This window comes from Vollenhovia emeryi, unplaced genomic scaffold (genome assembly GCF_000949405.1).
Source record: "Vollenhovia emeryi isolate VEMERY1.0 unplaced genomic scaffold, V.emery_V1.0 DF939143.1, whole genome shotgun sequence".
Taxonomy (NCBI): domain Eukaryota; kingdom Metazoa; phylum Arthropoda; class Insecta; order Hymenoptera; family Formicidae; genus Vollenhovia; species Vollenhovia emeryi.
The window spans coordinates 2,174,032-2,193,616 of record NW_011967223.1 but is presented as its reverse complement, the minus strand read 5'-3'; the positions used below and the strand labels follow the sequence as shown (position 1 = coordinate 2,193,616).

General features: G+C 45.9%; 1 protein-coding gene across 2 annotated transcripts in view; it reads left to right on the top strand.

The window, feature by feature from the left end:
- The window catches only part of LOC105566686, a 141,206-nt gene that overhangs the window by 58,718 nt on the left and 62,903 nt on the right, over positions 1-19,585 (top strand). For both annotated transcript variants that reach the window (XM_012020890.1, XM_012020889.1), the window contains exon 3: positions 1,505-1,646. In XM_012020890.1, coding sequence (XP_011876280.1) covers positions 1,505-1,634 — 130 coding nt within the window. In that variant the 3' untranslated portion in view covers positions 1,635-1,646. The remainder of the gene's footprint in view (positions 1-1,504; positions 1,647-19,585) is intronic.

Below are 19,585 nucleotides of genomic sequence, written 5' to 3'. Positions count from 1 at the left end.
TATTAATTAATGAATAATATATTTAATATATTTAATAAATTGCGTAACGTAAATGTTAATAATATTATTATATATGTTAAGTATAACAATAAATATGAAGCATCTTTTCCAGCGGTCTTGAAAACGCTGGGAATGATTTGATTAGAAGTGTTATTAGAAACGTGTGGGGAACGGGGTGGTGTCACATCCCGGAGACTCATCCGACACTCCGTGCGAAAAGATTTCCGAGGGGTGCGTCCTTCGTACATCGTACCCGCGCGTTGATTTATGACGCGACGAAAATTATTGCCGCTGTTGAAATACCACCGGGCGCATTTATTGACAAGACGTACGTCGTCTTTCACGCCCTTATCGAGAAACGCGATGACCCTCGGGCCATTTTAAGTTAAAATCTTAACTTCGATCTGAAGTTAATCGAAGCCGATGCTGACGCTAGCGTAGCGTTTAGCGTTGTTAGTGAAATTTACGCGCGATACCGTTTTCTTCTTACGGCGCCGGAAATGCGACATTAAATCCTGACGTTATCGTTGGACGGGAGCTTTTAAATCCCCGTGTGTGGACGCGACGTTCAAGCAAAAAGTCCACGAGTCGCGGAAAAGCATTGTCGCTGCGGCAAAAATTGCGTACGTGCGGCAACTGCTTACGGCTTCTTTTGCCGGTAGCGGTTTCTATTTATACCGTGCCGTAACATGTTTTCCGCTTATCAGTATCTTATTGTCGGCGCTGTGCCGCGCTTTCTTTATTAACCTTGTTTGTACGTGGCCCGCCGTCGCCGCTGCCGCCGCTGCTGCTGCTTAAAAAAAGGAACCGTGCATTTTGATAGCGCGATTGCCCAAGAGAAATGTTCGGGGCAAAGTTACCTCACGTGTAGAATTAAAGCGTCATATCTGATGGGAAAAGACCGAGTTTTAATTTTAATAACTAAATATAAAAATAATGTCGCGTAAAAAAATTGATTCCTTGACTATGAAAATTATATTTATGCAATTTCTATTCGATTTTGCAATTCAAGTTTTACAAATTTTTAATATTTTCTTCCTATTGTTCCTGTCGTTAAAGGGACACTCGTGGCGGCCAAATAAAATAATAAAAAGAAGATGAAAAATTTTCTTTGTACCAGTTTCCTATTATACCGGCGATTGTCAGACGTCCTTATATGCGCCACGGTATTCCATTACTTCGCGTTGCTCGAAGCGACTCGTGACGCCTCGGCGAGGAAGGCGCATAGGTGAAATTCTACGGGGGTGGCGTCGCAGAACGCGAAGGGCATAAAAAGATTTCATGGCTCGTTTTCTGACCGAGGGACATAATATTTTTCGTGGTCGGACATTCGAGGCGCGTGGGCCACCTTTCTCTCTCGTTCTACCTTTCTTCCCGCTCGCTGCATTAACAAAATAACGTAATAAAATCTGAGTGCTCCCCATTGCTTTCCGCCCCCTCCCTCAAGTTCGTTCTCGTCTGTCCGTAGCTAACCCTCATCGCCGCTTCTTTCTTCCTTTTCTAGGTGGGCACTCATAAAGTCCGATACATTGTGCGCCGAGAGTTATATTCGTCATGGTTGTAACCGTCGACGGCGGTGGACACGCGATCGGCGAAAGGATCGATGTCCTGCGACGTCTACGATCGCCCGGTAGCGGCACGTGACGGTGAGTCGCCTTTTTTCCTGATTAATTCACAAGCAGCGACAGTACGAGCGTGTTCACCGTTCGCTCTATGACTTATTGACTCCGCCCTGCGTCCGTCTTTAACATTTTATCGCGGGCGTCTTCGATTATACGAGGAGCTCCTTTTTCTCGTGCTGTTCGCAAAATCTCTCGCGCATCAATCGCGGTAAAGAATATTTGTTCTCTCTTAGCGTAATCACGTGTGGTTTGCGTGCGACGTTAGGACACGTGGAAAATAAATATGCGCGAGGATCGTCGCCGTTTCTCACGGGCTGAATATGAACGCGTCGCGCTGCCCGGCTGCTGCAAAGCTCGTCCGCAATAACCGACGTTTCTTCCTGGAGTTTCCGAGCTACTCGGGAAGGGGGGCTGCGCCTCCAGGTCGCGACATTAATTTCGCTCGAGCCGCTGCAGCGGCTTCCGAGTTTCGGATTTCGAGCACGCCCGAGGAGCGCGATTCGCCGCGATATTGCCGGGGCTTTACGAGCAGCCATCGGTGCAATTCAGGCAGTTTTTAGGGTCAAACGAATAGCTAATGCAAATACGGCTTCTCGCGCCCGGCATTATTTCACCTCCCCTTCCGCAACCGGCCGTTAGTCTGGGCTTCTCGACGTCGAGGATCCTCCTGCTCCTTCGCCTCCTCCTCTTCATCCTCTTCCTCCTTGCTCCTTTATTCGTCCCGTCTATCCTTTTCTTCGCCCCCGCTGCGGGCATTACACGAAATCTTAATGCCCTTCGTTATCAATTAAGACGCGGCCGTTGCAATTAATTTCGTAGCCGGTCACCCCGTCTCCTCCCGCACGGGACGGCAGACGGAAACGGCGTAGTCTTACGCGAAAGGAACTTTCCTTCGCGACGTGTACCTGAATGGAATTGCGCGTGTAACCAAGCGTAATGATCTCCTGGCGGCTCTGAATGCACTTGATTTGTGGAGGCGGAAAAAGCATTGGTTCATGTAACAGCTTGCAACTGAGCGCATGATAAATCAAAGATTCGGCGAACGTGTCAGTGCAACGCCGGTCGATGTCGATTGTTTCAAGTTACAGGATTCGTGGAGTCAACGTACAACGAGAATAATCGTTTCTTGTTCTGCGATAAATTTGCGCTTAATCGAGTGAGCTAGTTACCGTTGAATGACGTGAAAAAAATGTCGAACGTACAACGTCACGAGGGAAGAGAGAGAGATTCCGATTAAAATCGAATTAATATGCATGCTTGCGCGCGAGTCCGCTTGGAAGCGACGGTGATGGAACGACGAAATCTATCTACTACCGCCCGGTGAACAAACCTGTAATTTGTCAGAGCGGTTGGTCTCTAAGCCCAGGCATTATAATTTGCGCCTATGCAGAGAGCAAACTGGAACCAAGCCGAAAACGCGAGGAGGCGGGTCGGCGGGGAGGCGGGAGGCCAGCAATGGGAGGAAGAGGCAGAGGTTGAAAGGGGGGTCAACAGCCTCGGACACTCTTGGCTCGTACGCGAATCGATCGAGACTGGGAACATCAGAGAGCGGCTAAGTATTCATGGCTGGCGAGGAGTTTCGGCGACCAGGCCAAGCCGCCGATGAATTCCTCATGAGGGCCATGAATCTAATGGCGAATCAATCGCGAAATTACCGCCGGCGATGAAACGACGTCCGTCGGAATCGCTTTCGCGGCGCGCCGACTTCCTTCAAGTAACTTCAGAGTTCTCGACACTTGTCGCACGTTAACGTGACATTCCGCCGAGTCGTCTTACACACGAGGAGAGAGCTTCGGCTCTCGAGGACGTTCAACTCGTCATTTTGGCGCGGTAAGGATTTCATTGGCGCGTCGAAAACTTTCGCTATTTCGCGAGACCTCGAGGACTCGAGTCACCCCCATGAATTATTCTTAGGTCGCGCGCGTTTTCTTAAATCGAGGAAAGAGCGTTCCGCACCGATTTTATATGACACGGCGATAATATGGGATAAACTGGCCAACGTTTTGCGCCACTTTGTCATCGGCTTCTCGCTTTTTCTCCTCCACGTAAATCCTGTTACTCCGCAACATTGCGAGGAGGACTCCTCGACGGTTCCGTCGCAGCAAAAAGCTTAAGAGGTCGCGGCCGGGAGGAGAGAGCGCGTCCGTTAAATTACAAAAGGATCGTCGTGCCCGCGCTACAGTGTTTTCCTTCACATATGCCGAAAGGAAGTGTATCATAAGTTACCGGGTGGGTGAGATCTATGGCGACGGGTGCGGGTCCATAATTCATGCTTTTGTTCGATTCTGTCGGGCATTATTTTAGGTTACGTCGAGAAATGCTTTCGGAATCGCGGTTTACCGTCCTCTTTCCTTCTCCTCTCTCGATAACCGGGAGAAAAATATGCCGAGTTTCCTGCCGCCTCGCCGAGCTTACCGGGATTCTAATGCGCGCCACCCTTGTTCGACGCACGACTCCGATGGCATATAAATGGTACAGCGTCCGCGTGTTCGGCACTCGAATCGGGGAAAGTAGCATAGATTTGATCTGTAAGTTACATAGATTCGACGCACGAGAATTACAAATGCAGAAAATATCTTCGTCTACTTTCTCCTTGGGAGATTGGGTTCGACGTTTCTCTATCGGTGAATACGCGCGAATTCAAGCGCGCTTTAGAAAACTACACCCAGCAACATGTTTCTTTCAAATCAAACAAATTCTCTTCGAATTGTGACCTTACTAGACCTTCGATTTCATTTTTGAAGAAGTGATTTCTTTACCTTAACCAAAATTTTATTCGATTAAGACTGCAATCTCTAACAAGAATTCATATCTATTTCTTCAAATCTAGCAAATATCTTACTAGACGTAAATAAAATTTTAATACGTTCGAAGACACGTGATTTCAACATATCTCATTTATTTAACTTGAATAGGTCTTTTTTCTGGGCGTATAACCCTTTATTTCAAATCTGCACGATATTATTAGCAGTGACACGACATACTTTATTCCCTCATTTATTTTATAATCTCGGGATCAGCGTGCCAAAGTTCGCGCGATCATTGTCAACCTCGGCCGATAATCGCGTGCTCGTAAAGTGTTCGGGGTAAAAAATGTCCGTTATAAATAACCGAAGGGAGCGTTATCCTTTTCGCGGCGGGCCCCGTGCGATTTTAACGACCCCGGGCGCGTCGCGCTTCTCGAAAATCGTCACCCGAAAGCGCATCCACCTCCGTTCGGTCCGTGTGTGTCATTCTTCTGCTGTCCGTTTAACAGCAGCGATAAAACATGTCTAGGTTCTCGTAAGAGGCAAAGCGCGCCTGCACGAGGTGCGTCTATACGAGGCTCTGCGAGGCACTTTAAAGTATTTTCGGCAATATAAGGGCTGACTTATGGCTTTCGCAATTCCCTCGAAAAATAGAGAGAGAGACAGGGGGAATGAGATAGAGAGGAGGAAGGAGAAGATATCGGCGGCAAATAGAGGAGAGAGGAGGAGGGCGAGACGCGGGCGATGGCGTCTCGACCGGGATATTGCATTGTGTTTTCTTTCGGGACAAATGATTTACCGCGTTTCCCCTTGTACATCGCCGCGAGCTACAGCCCCGCAAAAACACGTAAGGGGTTGCAAGAGTCACCAAAAGCGACGCCGACAACGGAGGGGGTTCAGCGGGGGGTTCTCGCGACGAGGAGAAAATGGGGGAGCGGGGCAACCGAGCCGCACGATATGGGAGGTATTACATATTTATGGGCTTCTGGTCCCGGCACGGAAGCAAATTTCAGGCAAATCTCGGTCGGAAATAACGTTAAAGCCATTGGGACGTAAGGCCGCGCCGTTTTCAAGCGGGCGAATATCCACGCGTTCGCCACCGGGATATTATTTTCCGGGGAGGAAACGGCACCGCCTCAACGACGGAGTCGCGACTCGCACGCCGTTCTCTCGCTACGTTCCGCGCTCGGCCCGCAGCTTATTGCGAGTTGAACGTGAAATATCTTTCGTAGCGGTTCCGATTGCGACCATTTGTGCCACAGTATATTCGCAATTGCCGAGTAGAACGGTAGAAATGGAACGATGTAAAAGCCAATTGCCCCATTGTGCCGGAGACGATTAATTTATTTATGATATTTAGGTTTAAGATTAATTTAGGCAACGATTTTATTGAATGCGAAAGACAAGAAGGATTATGAATATTAACAACGCAAATACGTATACAAGTTTAAAATACATGAGATACATACATAAAATACATAAATTATGCAAAAGACGGCAGCGATATCGCAGCTACGAGATTCAAGCAGAATCAAGAGTCTGAGAATAATTGAATTATAATTTTAATAATGTTTTATTAATATCCTGATACACTGAAAAGTCATTGAAAATGTATTTGTGGCATATAATGTTTATTTCAGTGAAGTAAACTCCATATGCCACAAATACATTTTCAAAGACTTTTTCTCACAATCAGTGTAGCGAACTAATGGTAGTAGTAACGGACGGCACGTGTCCGATCGGTGTCGCCAACTTGCAGCGCATGCTTGTACTACTGTTGCTCGAGGTGTATATTTGAAACTCCTATCACATACAATTCTTCCCAAAATTAGTCTACTTTCATTTATTTAGCCTAGTGAGAGGGAGGCCCAGGTTCAAACCCTAGCTGAGGTATTATTTTTCTCAATAGACTTAAAAGTAAAATTATTTAGACATTAACATCCCGTCTTGGCTCTTACGCCTTTACACGGCAAGAAAAATGTAGCTACCGTAGCTAAAAACTGCACGTGGCAACTAAATTTAAGTTGTAAAATATGGACAGCTAATGTTTTAGTTGTGATAGTTAAGTATTTTGCTACTGTGCCTATTGCATTAGATGCGATAGCAAACCGTTTGTTGTGGTTTAGAAATTTATAGTTATGGCAGCACAATATTTTTAATAAACCATGATTAGCTACTGATTGCGCTTTAGATCCGAAAGTGATAAATGTTTAATTTGAACCGACGAAATGTCGAAGGTAAAGAAATCATTTCTTTGAAATTAAGTAAGAGTCTAGTAAGGTCAAAATTTCAACAAATTTGTTTAATTTCAAACAAACTTTTTCCTCGGTGCATATTTTATACTCTAGTGTATTCCCATGCTCTTCTATTACATGGCACATAAAATCATAAATGGAATCCTACGCACATTATTATAAATTCAAAATAGGATTGTTTGAATTCCGACGCGAATTATAGGGTCATCTCAAACGGGGGCTTAATATTGAGGGAATTAATCGGCGAAACGAAATGATATTCGCTGCCGAAACAGATCAGCGAATTGCGCATTCATCCGGCCACCACTAAACGTCATTCATATCGTTGCGTTTGGTCGTAAAACCACCGCAACAATTACCGCCCTTTTGTCGAGCGCGCTCGCGAATAATCGGCTACCGCTGACAGGCATTAGCGTTTATGGCGTCATTAATGTGAGATATCGGCGAACGTCTTCGAAAACCGGAAGAGCTTAACCTCGATTTCGTGCTGCCCACCGGAACGTAACGTGCTTCCTCGTGGGCTTCCGATTTGATTCGGTTATATTTTATGCGAGTCCGTCGCCCGGGGGTCAGCAAACGGGGGGGTCGCCGCCATCGTGCTCGATGGTCGAGCGAATTATTGAATATTGAGCACGCGGGCCACTTCTTCGTGATCGCCATCCGAAGGGTAGCGGAGAGACAATGCTCCCGACGCGCTGTGATTTACGTGCAAATATCGCTCGGCCTGAGATATAGCTCAGGGAAGAAATGACCTCTGACGCGGTATTATTCGACACGCGCGTACATTTTACGTCGCGCACCGTAATCTCTTAATTCATCATTGCGGAATAGCAATTTTGTTGTACGATTCCTTATGACGCACGAGGGACCTTTCATCATTACGTACATTATTTGATGTTCCTGCGTTTGCTCCGTCTACTTCGCACCGGATTGTTGCGCTGGAATTCAGCAGAGAAAATAACATTCTCTGCTCGGTGATGGGATTCATTCTCAATTGGCAGATCCACTTGAGTTACGGATAGTTTGTATCTTGTAACAATTAATCCCCCCATTGCCGACTCACCAGCGGTCGTTTACTGTCTGGCCTCTTAATTCGCCGTCCCGATGAAATTACGCTCCTCGCGCTACCGACAGTCCTTTTCTAAGCACTCCTCGGAATTAGATTCGCGCTTCCAAAAGGCGCTCTTTAGAGCGCGAAGTCGCTTCCTGCACCCTCCGTGTTTCGTTACGCGGTGGGCGCCGCCAAGCCGAATAATTTTCGCTCGTAGAGACGAAAGGGTGGATGAATAAGTAAAGAGACATCACTTCGTCCCATTATGCGTGTTGTACTTTACAGGTAAAATAATTATACGTTAAGAAATGAAACTCAATACATGGGATTTGAAAAGGTTGACAGAGAAAAATTTCCTCCCTATATATCACTGTGCTTGAAGATTTCATTTTACTCGCTTGAAACGCGTAGGCCAGATTTTCGGCATATCGAGCGCGGATCAATCGCTATTTCTTACTCTTCCTGCATCTTAAATGGCCATTAAGTGTCTCCGTACTTTTAAGTACTGCGCGCTGATTTTAATTAGATTCGCGTTTCTTTAAAGAGAGCCGCGCCACGCGCAGAGAGGTAACCCCTTGGGCTGCCTTGGGCGGCCCGTCCCTTGCGCCGAAATCCGGCGCTCGAGTAATTTTCGATTGCCGAGGCGAAACGGCAGATGAATAAGTAAGAAGATATCGAGCCTCGAGCCGTTTGCGCCCACTTTGTACTTCGACCGCCGTCGATGCGGGAATCAGGAGGGGGATGGGGAACCGGGGGTGCTTTTGCTAGGCACGAAACGTAACGGGGTAGGGAGGGGAATTCGCTTACACTGCCACGGGATTTCGCGAGCAATTACGTGATTAAGACGCCTCCGGCTGCGCTTGGGGTCTACTAAGTACGTACTTAGGTCTGATCCGTTACCGTACTAACTGGCTGCGGCTGTCTTCTTCCCTTTTCTCCTCCCTTCCATCCTCGCTCGCTACTTCATCTTCCGTGACTCCTCTCTCTTCCTCTGAGCTTCTCTTCCTCCGCCGTCGTATCTCTCGTGTACCACTATCTGTTTCTCCTACGATACGATTTTGCGTCCTATCGTGTTCCTCCTCGTTTCTAAGCACCTTGCTTTATACCACTCTCGTGTCTCGTTTCGAATGGCTAACGATGTTGTCGTAAACTGTTCGTAATCTGCTTTACCGTAACGGTCTGATAATTCTTCAGTAGTTCCTCTTGATACCTTCGCTTCTCCACTTTTTAACTCAGGAGACGTACACGTGTTCGTCTTATTGATTTTGACTAACGTTCGAGTTTTATGTAACTTTGTCTTCGCATTTCAATGCTTACATTCATAACTATTTCGCTGTTACTTGGATATAACAGTCAAGTATTTTGCAAGAACACAGGTTCCAGCATGTTCGATAAATTCTATTCTACTTCACTCAGTCAACTCAGCTCTGCTCCGTCTTCATTTCTCGCCCTCGGCGAGCTTTATCGCGCCTATAGTCATCTATACACTCTGCGAGTTCGCTCTTCGCCCCGTGAAGCTTCGGAGAGAGTATCGTTGGGACGTCGGTTGGCTGGCTGGCTGGCTGGCTGGCTGGCTGGCTTTGCCGCCGACGTGAGTTTCAGTTTACCGGAAATTAACTAAATAATTCAAGAGGCGCAGCTCCCGAACAGCCCATCTTTGTCTGTCTCCCCTCGCGCCCGGCTACGGCCGGCGACGAAACACCTCCGTGGAGAGAGCCTCGCGCCGATGTAAATTAAAAAAGGCTGCTGTCCGGCCTTTTATCATCTGGCCTGTCCTCCCGCTGCACGGGCTGCTGGGTTTATGGGCTCGCGAGAGGAGTTTCGGACGCGTTAGGTATTCATTAGAGACGATGGACAAGCGCGCGACTGTCCGGGAAGGTGGTGGTAAAATAAAAAGAGTAATAATTGCCGCCGCGCAGCGCGCGCGCGGGGGTGTGTTATAAACATTTTACGCTGCTTTTAATTAATCTAGGAATCATGACGCTTTTTCCCTGGGATATTCCGTACTCCTGTATTCCGAGGTAAACAAAAAATGATATGTAGATATGTATACAGAGACTGTACGCGCACAGTCGATTTTAATTCGCGGGTTTTACGTGCCTGCTCGGAAAAGTTGATTTGGTTCTGGTGTTGAGAATTTTTCGAATTCAAGATTATATTTTTCAAGCAATACGCGCGCTATTCCCGCGCTTAATTCGACGCGAGTTCGACGCGCTCCTCTGTCGTTTGATCATTTCGCGTGGCGAAAACGCGAAATTAGAATGGGTTTCGACGCGGAACGGTGAGGAACTGATAACGATAAAGTGCTGACAATGAGTGTCAATGGACGAATCGCTATGTGCCGTTCCCCCTCGTCTGACGCGTCGAACTGCCGCGAGTGCCTAAGGGGGTATATGACGCGTGGCATGGTGTGAACGAGGCCTCATTTGAATCCGAATGGAGACGATTTTCGCAGAAGAGGCTGTCAGTGAAATGGCAGTTCGCGAGGGGGTGGCGGCGGATAGAGAGACGGAATGAGAGCCGGGCCCCCCGTTTGAGATGGCTCGTGGAAGGAGGACGGGACGAGTGCCGAAGAGGGAAGAGTGCGCGCGAGGAGCCGTGCTCCGCTCCGTTTTCCGGCGTAACGGCGATGCTAGCAATATGTCACCGACAGATATTCGTATTGGTATTCCGAAGAGTGCGGGCCGTCGACCGGAAGCTCATGTATTTCCGTTCCCGCGCGTCGCGTCGGATCGGATCGGGATTTTCCTTTTCTTCCTCGCTCTGAATTGAATTTCTTCGACTCCTTCGATCCTCTTGAGATATACACGTGCGGTACCGTGCGCGCATCAAAGAGTTCATGTGATTTAATAACTATAAAGGAAGAGATTGCGCGAGAATCATCGATCGCAGTAAAGTTGTAGGCGGAGTTCGCGCGGAAATATCGGACGCGAGTACGTTACGCGTATTGAATATATGAGATTTCTTTTAGTGGATCAAGTGCGTTCACATGTAACGTGAAATACACCGGAGTCATTTTCTAAAATGTTACTTTTCATTTCAATATTTTGCGAAGGTCCACCTCTGTCCTCCGTTCTCATCGAAATGACATCGCTTCCCGCGTCGTTATTAAGTTCTCAGGGAGTAACACGACTCGAGTCGTAAGAATTTCCCGCAAAGGAAAGACACTGCTGAGTGCCGCTCTTCCATTATTAGCGTTTTCGTCGAATCCCTCCCCCCCCCCCTCCCGGGTTCCATCCACGAGATTATTATCCTGCCGATTTCATAACATCCTTCGAGGTGATGCCTCCTCCTCTTCGTCCACCCCTTAGCCCTACTGGCGCTTCCGGCGTATAGCGCTCTCGCACTCCATTAAAGTAATGAAGACACCGACGACGGCTCGCTCTGCGTCGTGACGCTTTGGGGGCCCAAAGGGTTTTCCTTCCAAGGAATTTATTCCACGTCGGGGGCCGTTAAACTCAAAACAAAACCCGTGGAGCCTTCTCTGATTCCTCTCGCCTGCCCCCTCGCCTCATTTTCCGTGTCCCGCGTCTTAATCTTATCCGCGATCCGACACCGACCGGCGCTGGCGTTTCTCGTCACGGCACGAAGGATTTTATCGTTCCGCCTGTTTCGTATCCCGGGCATTAACCCACGGTGAGCAGACGCGTATTATTCTTAAACTGCGCGACGCCCGCCGTTCCTACGGCCGGCTTCTTCATTGCCACCTAATTTGACACGTCCGCCGACGCGCGTAGTTCCACGTTCTACGGGAGCTCCTCGGTTCTGTCCGTCTTAATTCACTTTACCCGCGTGATGATCGTGCTGGAAACTTGAGCGAATTGTACTGGCGCCGCTAATTGTGTTACAAATGGAAACACGTCCATCAGGAGAGCACTTACATTTGATTGTCGCTGGATGAAATTCAGGTGCAATCCTGATACAGTTTGTAATTATTATATCAACCCGCGCTCTTCATCATTAAAACAGGCGCTCATAACGTCTGGTCGATTAAACAATTATCGAACTCGTTTAATTGTTTCGGCAAGCTGAGAAATCTCTCAAATTTTTTGGAGTGGAATCTCACGCCTTCGGAGTGAGACATTGACAGTACGACTGGAGTGCAATGTCACTTTTTGAAAGAGTGCCGTTATTCACTCTTTGCTTGAATCGATTCTTCAACTCTGAAAAGAGTGCTAATGTTTTAACTTTAATCGATTATTGTTAGCAGTATAAAATTCATGAACTAGAGCTTCGCTATTGTTTGTTCGCTATGATCATCGCATATAGAGGCTGTATCCTAATATTCACAGCCAGTACTGAAAATTTATTCTTTATGTGACAGTTTCGCTTATTCTGCTGATTGTCGCGGAAGAACCGTCCCGGCCCGTGACGGGGTCCCTTGTCGGGCTATCGTGATCTCACTTACGAGTTCGGCGGCCATTTTATTTAGTGGCGGAATACCGTACTTTAAGTTGGAGATTTTAGAATGCTAACGATTTCACTTGAAAAATACGACTGAAATTCTTCACCTTTTGTCTTAGAGTGAATTAATTCACTCTGTTGGAGTAAATATTCGCTCGAATAGAGCGAGGTAGTCAGTGACACCGCGATTCGAGTGAAAATTTCACTCAAATTTTAGAGCGAAGGGAATTGATATGAATAAAGTTTCTTAAGAGAGCGCAGGGCCTTATTCTGGTAAATATTATATTTTAAGAAGTATAATTTGATGTACTCTGTGTATGTATACACGGTTTCCATTAAATAATAGCTTATTGTCTTTGAAATGTATTACGATCGCGGTCTCGCAGGGGTCGCGGTAACTTTTTCTCCCAATACCAGAGCGTGTGCCTGACGCGAAGAACGCCGCCGACCTTTAATCGCATGTCAATTTTCGACTTGTCACACGAGTCAGATTCGAGACAGCCGAAATGAGAGATCCTCGCGCGGGTCGCGCATGCACACGTCGCCCGCCATATGTCGTGCTGGTCGCGTGCCTTTACGAGAGGCCTTTCGTGGTAGCGTAATTACGTGCTCAAGAAATAATGAACGACTAATATTGTCGTCCTGGCTGGCGACCCCTCTCCCCCTCCTCTCTCCCTCTTTCCGCTCCCGCTGAAAACGCCCGGTCTGTCCCGACTTATCGACCTTTCGTTGTATCGCTTTCTCAGTCGTTCTACGCGAGCACGAGTCCTTTGATTGTCCGACCTTTTGTACCGTATTCACGTGCTCCACTCTTTTATACATTTCTCCCGCCCGTTGTCTCGGCGAACATTCGGTCGCGTTTCGAGGATGGCGACATCGGTTCGTTTCGTATGCGGTTTCGAGTACGCTCTAATCGCAGTCGGGAGATCTGGATCCGCGAGACGAACAGGTGAGGCGTGGGAAGCCATTTTATCGAAGCACTCGATTCGAGAATGCCGAGTGTGCTCTAGGTTGGATGGTCCCCCCGAACGAGCCTTATTGATAAACGAGGTCTTTGTGCTTTCGATTTTGTGGCTTGTAAGTTAGTCATTTCTACATAAAGGAACTTGCCAAGTACGTTATGTCGACTAATGAAAGTTTGTACATATTCAAAGCGCGAGTACAATTGTAAGTGTAACGTGATGTGACAAGAAATTCATTAAATGGAGACGAGCAATGGCATGAGAATGTTCTTACCTTATATCGGCCTTTCCTTGGTAGCGCTTGTAATCCCGATTGCTCGTATCGTCAAAAAGACATTAATTTTATAAGATAACATTTTTACAAGAACGTTTTTATTGATTCTCACCCGTTTACGATAAACCCTTTATTATGTTACGTTCACAGAGAAAAAGGTTTCTTTGGATTTAGTATTCCTATTTATTTGATTGAAATTGGTTTCACTGAAACAACATATGCTTATACGAAACATTATTTGTTTGAATAAAAATTTTGTTGTTTCATTCAAACAATCTGTATTATTTGATGGAAAAGATTATTATTTGACGCAATATCTTTCAATTAAATAATTATATTATTTGACCAGACGCCTATAAAGTTCGGTGCAGCCACTAGATGGCCACCGAACTCGTAAGTAAAATCCTGGCGGCCAGGTATACAAGCGACTGCATCAGCAGACGCAGCCTAATCATCTAATGGTCTATTCTTTATAGCTGAACATAGTGTACCAATTCAGTGTTTATCTTTCTTCTTCTAATTCTTCTTCTAACGATAACGTTGCTTGAATAAAACAATATCATTTAGATCAAAGAGAATATACCTTTTGTTTCAAACAAATATTTTATTTCAGACAAAGATATACTTATATTATTTTAAATTCAAGCAAATGATTTGTTTGGCCCATTCCAAATATCAAATTTGTTTGGATACAACAAAATTTATTGAATCCAAAGAAATCATTTTCTCTGTGTAGCAGGTACAAGCATTTTGAATCGCGTCGGTTTTAAGGCACGCGGTGCGTTTTCACAACGGGCTGACACGTGAAATTTATACACCCTCCGCGAATGACATGCGCACGCTCTATAAATCAAATCACTTTGCGGAAAACGTTTGTGGATAAATACAAACGTCTCCGGTGTGTAAGTCCTACACGGTTCTGTCTACTTTAGAACGGGGCCGGAAAGCGGCGCCATTAATTAAACTCTTTGTCGCGCGATCAGCGAGCGAGAGAAGAGTTGGCATCGCGTCACCCACCCTGATTCGTCGCGGAGGCGGCTCTTGGCTCGATAGATTTTGGCACGATACATTCGCGAGAGGTTGACAGGAGGGGGAGGGGGTTGAAAGAGGAGAGGCATACGTATTCGCCGCTGTTCCTCGCGCTTCCTCTCGCGTTCTTTCTCTCGCGAAGAGTCAGAGGGACGCGAAACGGGAGGGGCGGGGGAGTGGGAGGGTTCTAATTAATGGGTGGCACTGTGCTTGACATGTTTACTCTGGACGCAACCCCCTTGAGTCTCTCCTACCTTCTATTCTTTTTCAGGGAGGGCGATACAGTCGTACCCGACATTCTCCCTCTCGCTTCCCGTCGCCTTCTTCCTCCACCCATCCTTCGTTCTTCTTCGCGTACCCTCCTCTCTCTCTCTCTTTCTTTCTTTTTTCTTTATTTCCGCGAGTTTAGTCAAAAGCGCCACGCAAATACTCGCTCGGCGAGCGACCAATTATGCCGTGCCGACGAGAGCCGGCGAGAAACTTTAGAGTTCTGATTAAACACGGTGCTCTTAATGGATGGTGCTTCCGGCGGCGGGAGCTGGAAACACGTCATGCGTTTAAGCGATCGGTGATAGCGGAAAGAAATCGAGCGAGAGAGGGTTCGTGCGCTGTGTTTGCCCGAATGAGAGTTGTTATTATGGCAGAACAATAGTACACGCATTCTTTATTTGCGTTTTATGAAAGCATCGTCCCTCTATCAGCGGAAATAGTTTTAGCCATGCCAAATACGCACTTAACAGCAGGATGACTGGTCAGATTGATCTCCGCGGAAGGTCTTTTACGAGTGAGAAAATGACAGCGGGTTAAATTAAAGCGCCGGCAAAATTTCATGTAATGAAACCGGCGCGACATGTTTGCTCGCAATTTTCGGCGCACGTGTGAGCGTCAAGCGGCGCGAAATAATTATATAATTACCGCCCGGTAATGCGACCGCGGTCAATATCGTAAACTCCTCGCCCTCTTCTGATGCACGGTCTGCATATATTGACGCGGATACGAATGTGGCCACGTTCGCAATTTTATCGCCGTCCCGATGTTTTAGAGCTTCGATTAAACGCAATCGCGTAACGGCCGGCGTATCCTGCTCGTAGAACTGGCAGCGCGAGATGCGGGTATTACTCTAATCGCTGATAATGGAAAGAGATTAAAAGGAGCGGCGGTAACCTCGGGTAACGCGAGTTCTGCGTCGCAGCTTCGCACGCGATGCACCGCGTGCATGTGACGCATGGCGTTGTGCATGTGCGACCGCAGCTATATTTAAACCCTTTAGGTTTAACACAAAAAATGCAATTTTGCCTTTGCCATATTTCTTATTGGGTTGTTCAACTTTAGCTGAGAAGCAGTATTGACTGGAAGATTGTTATAAGAATTAAATAATTTGGATAGAACTACACTGAGAAAAATGTCCGATTAAATATAATCGTGGATAATCCAATTACATAATAACAAACGGATATATCCGATGAGAAATTTGATTGGATTTTTAATCAATCAAATTTTATCGGATGTATCCATAATTTAATCGGAAAAATTAACCATCCGAAACACTATTTAATTGCTTTATCCGATAAAAATTTGACTCAGATGTACAGATAGATTATTGTACGTACGGATAAATATAGATGTTTAGATGTAAATGGAATTTTGCGTTTGCGATATTCTTTATTTCAATATTCTTTGTTGAGCTGTTTAATTTTTGAAAAGTAAAATTGTCCAACAAGAGATTATTATTAAAAAATTTTGTAAATTGACAACATAGAATTGCCTGAAAAATTCTTATACGTACGAGTAAACATTAAACGATTTTCCAAATTCTCTGATTAATGACAAATTACCTCCTAATGGACTGCTGTTATAAACGCATAATTTTATTACGTATGCTGATATATGACAGCGATTCCTACTTTGTAACTAAAACCCTTTCGTCGCGCAGGTTCGATCACGTTACCGCGTGTTGCAGCGCGACCTGTTATGATAATTATCCGGCTGGTGCAACATAACGCTAGTTATCGTCTCATTTTCTTTAATCTCGACGTATAGTAGTTGCGTATTGCGCGTCGACCTGTCGTGGTATCGACCGCGTGACAGTATCTTCTGACGTTTACATCGCGCGAGGATGGACGACGTTATTCCAGCGTTACAGGATTGCATCGGCCGTTGGACGTTGGAAACAAAGTTTTTTTTTTTTTCGAATCGCAAATGACGCTTTCGTCATTTTTCTCGGGACGCACTTCCGTCAATGCTCCTGGATGCAGCTCTGGAAGAAACAGATAGCCCGGCCAGTGCGTCGCGTGTGGGTATCAAGATCAATTTATCGCGTCCAGGCAGTAACATTGTAGTCTACGCAGATGATAATCGCGCGCTTGCAGTTAATGCAACATAGTGTTATGTGCACTTCGATCCAGCCTAAACCTGAATACACAGCAGGTTGTACATTACGGAGCAAATGCTACGGTCCGCTGTGATAACAACGCTGCTTACGATAAACCCTGAGTCATGCGAACTCGTGTTTCTTGTTCACTGTTACGCTACGTTTTATGCGTACCTTCGCATATAACGTATCCCCAGCGTGTACACTTCACGCCATCCCGGAGCTAAGAGGACGAAGATATACCCTAAACGGCCAACTTCTCTCTGGCTTTTTATACCTTTAACGATATCGCCTCGATATTCAGCGGTGAAACGAAAGGTGAGCACGATCCGCGATGAGTTCACTGAGCTTCAATTTGATTTAAGCGCGCAGCTTGTACACACGATTACACCTGAGATACAGTAGCGTGACATCAGTATTAATCAATTCCATGCAATTTCCAAATACGCTTGATTGATCCCGGCTACTCAAGATAATTATAGCCTCGGAAGCTGCTACAGGTGCTTGCCCGTCTGCCCCCCCCCTCTCTCTCTCTCTCTCTCTCTCTCTCTCTCTCTCTCTCTCTCTCTCTCACGCGCGCGCACGCACACACAAACAAGCACACGTAACACAGGCATACACATACGCGTGCGCGCGTGTTCTCCAGTGTACGTTCCACAAATCAATGCGCCGGGCGACATGTAGCATGACATAACGCTTGCAACACGCGCGATATCTACGTGCCACAGAACGGGATCTTAGGTTGCGGGATGTAGAAGCCGAAAAATGACGCGTTGGAGAAGTGTCGGCACGTTCACAAAATATAGATTGTTAATGACTCTAGAGTCCGCTACCCTCTGTCCACGATACATCGTGTTGTCAGGTCCATCGCGATGTAGATTACCGTGATTAGTGTTGCTGGCAGAAGACCTCTGCTCTTCTGCGATGCGATCGCGTATCGATACATCGCCGCGTGTACCTCTCATGCCGAACGACAGTTCTCGCTACGTTCATTAAACTTTAATTCTCCCTTGGGGTACAATCGGTGCACCGCTATTTGGGGGGAATTGCGTCTGCGACGTGAAAAGATGGAAACGTTACGCAACTTGAATCGATTCGAGATGACAGGTGAAGCGTAAATAGAGACGAGATGAACAGAGACACGGAGGGAATAGGGAGAGACAGGAAGATAACTAGAGAGAATCTTACAAACTCGCATGCAATCTACAAAGATTGATCGATTACGTATCCATTCGAGATAATCATCATCAACCGAGCTACTGTCATCTGCGCTCTACCATTCTCTAATGCGAGTCTACGGTTCGGCGGAAGGCAACGTGTTGCATGACACGGTTGCAGTATTGGAGATGCAGTATTGTGGTAATGAATGACGTTCGCCCTTCAAAGGACTAATGCGAAATGGCTATCTACCATCCAGCAGTCTGGAAGAGGATTTGTCGTTCTCAGGAATAAATAATAAATTCCGATACACAATTTTCGGGGCAATTAATTTGTAACTTTTCCTATGGTATGCAACATATATTTGTATGTGAAAGTTTTACGCCGTCGCTACTATGAGCTACTGCAGTCATGGTTTCAACGTTTGACTTCGCCAGCCTAGCAATTTCAATTTGACGATTGATCGATATCTACGCTACTCCGCGTGATTGCTACTTTCGAAGTGCGGAAACGCATCTACTAATTACAATTATACAGGATTATACGCCGTAGCCTGGACATTCATTTGTAAATTAGAGGATCTGCGTTTAAATATCACTTTCGCAAAAATCTCGCGATAATATCACAGTATGTATTTCTAATTGCAGCGAGCACTGCTTGGGCACTCTTTTAAAAATATAGACATGTAATATCCGTGATTTAAGGAACAAAACGCTTTATATTTTGTTTTCTTCCGTATTAACATTCCATTTTTTAGACTTTCGATGTAATTGATTCTGGCTGCTTCGAAAAAAATTGAGTACTAATTTTACAGAGGCTTTCCGCAGCTTTTCTACTGTAATTATTTAATCGCGCGATCTCTCTCGATTAAACGCCCGAGATTAGTTGTATCAGAGAAATACATCGTGTGATTGCTGTTAGACATTGCCTGTCCCTTTTTCTTTCTCTTTTGACATGCTGTTGCGAGTCGGATAACGAATGTAACCGGCTGCTACGGTTCACGCACGCCGATATATCGCGTTACATTACTCGCGTTATGTATCTGTTCATCCTTACGTTTTGCTGCTCAAGCAAGCACGAGACTCGCGCTTGCACGTGCGCACTATGGACTCGCTGCACGCACATCGCGGAAGTTCGGGTTTAAAGCAAATAGCCTCTGGCACGAGGCATTAATAATTGATTATGGCATCAAACTCGATCGTAAACGTGTACTAAGTGTAACACAATTTGGGCACATAGTTTGGATATTTGATGATCCATTTTATCCAGGAATAGAGAGGACGGAATGTGTGTGTGCATTATCCTTGAATTGCAAAACGATCGCTTCAACTTACGTTCGAGACATTTTTAGCTTCTTTATCATGAAAAGAATCCCGAGGCGAAAATCTAAGTCGTATAATTCACCATTAAATACAACGTATGCTCAATTTCTTTGTTGTTTTTGAATGCTCTGCGTTATATTCTCAGTACGCCAAATTATAATCAGCTCATGAGTTGTGGTCAGACGTATCGTCAACGTGCTCCAAAGTCATATTTCTTCAAGAAGCAGCTCTTGGAGCACTGGCCTTTTTAATATATTTAAATGCTACAAGTATATATATATATATATATAACGCTTATCTTTTGAGTATTTGTATAAGACAGATTTTCGTCTCGGGACATTTGAAAAAATGCGATAGAAACGTAATGTGTTAATGAAGAGAGAACACTCA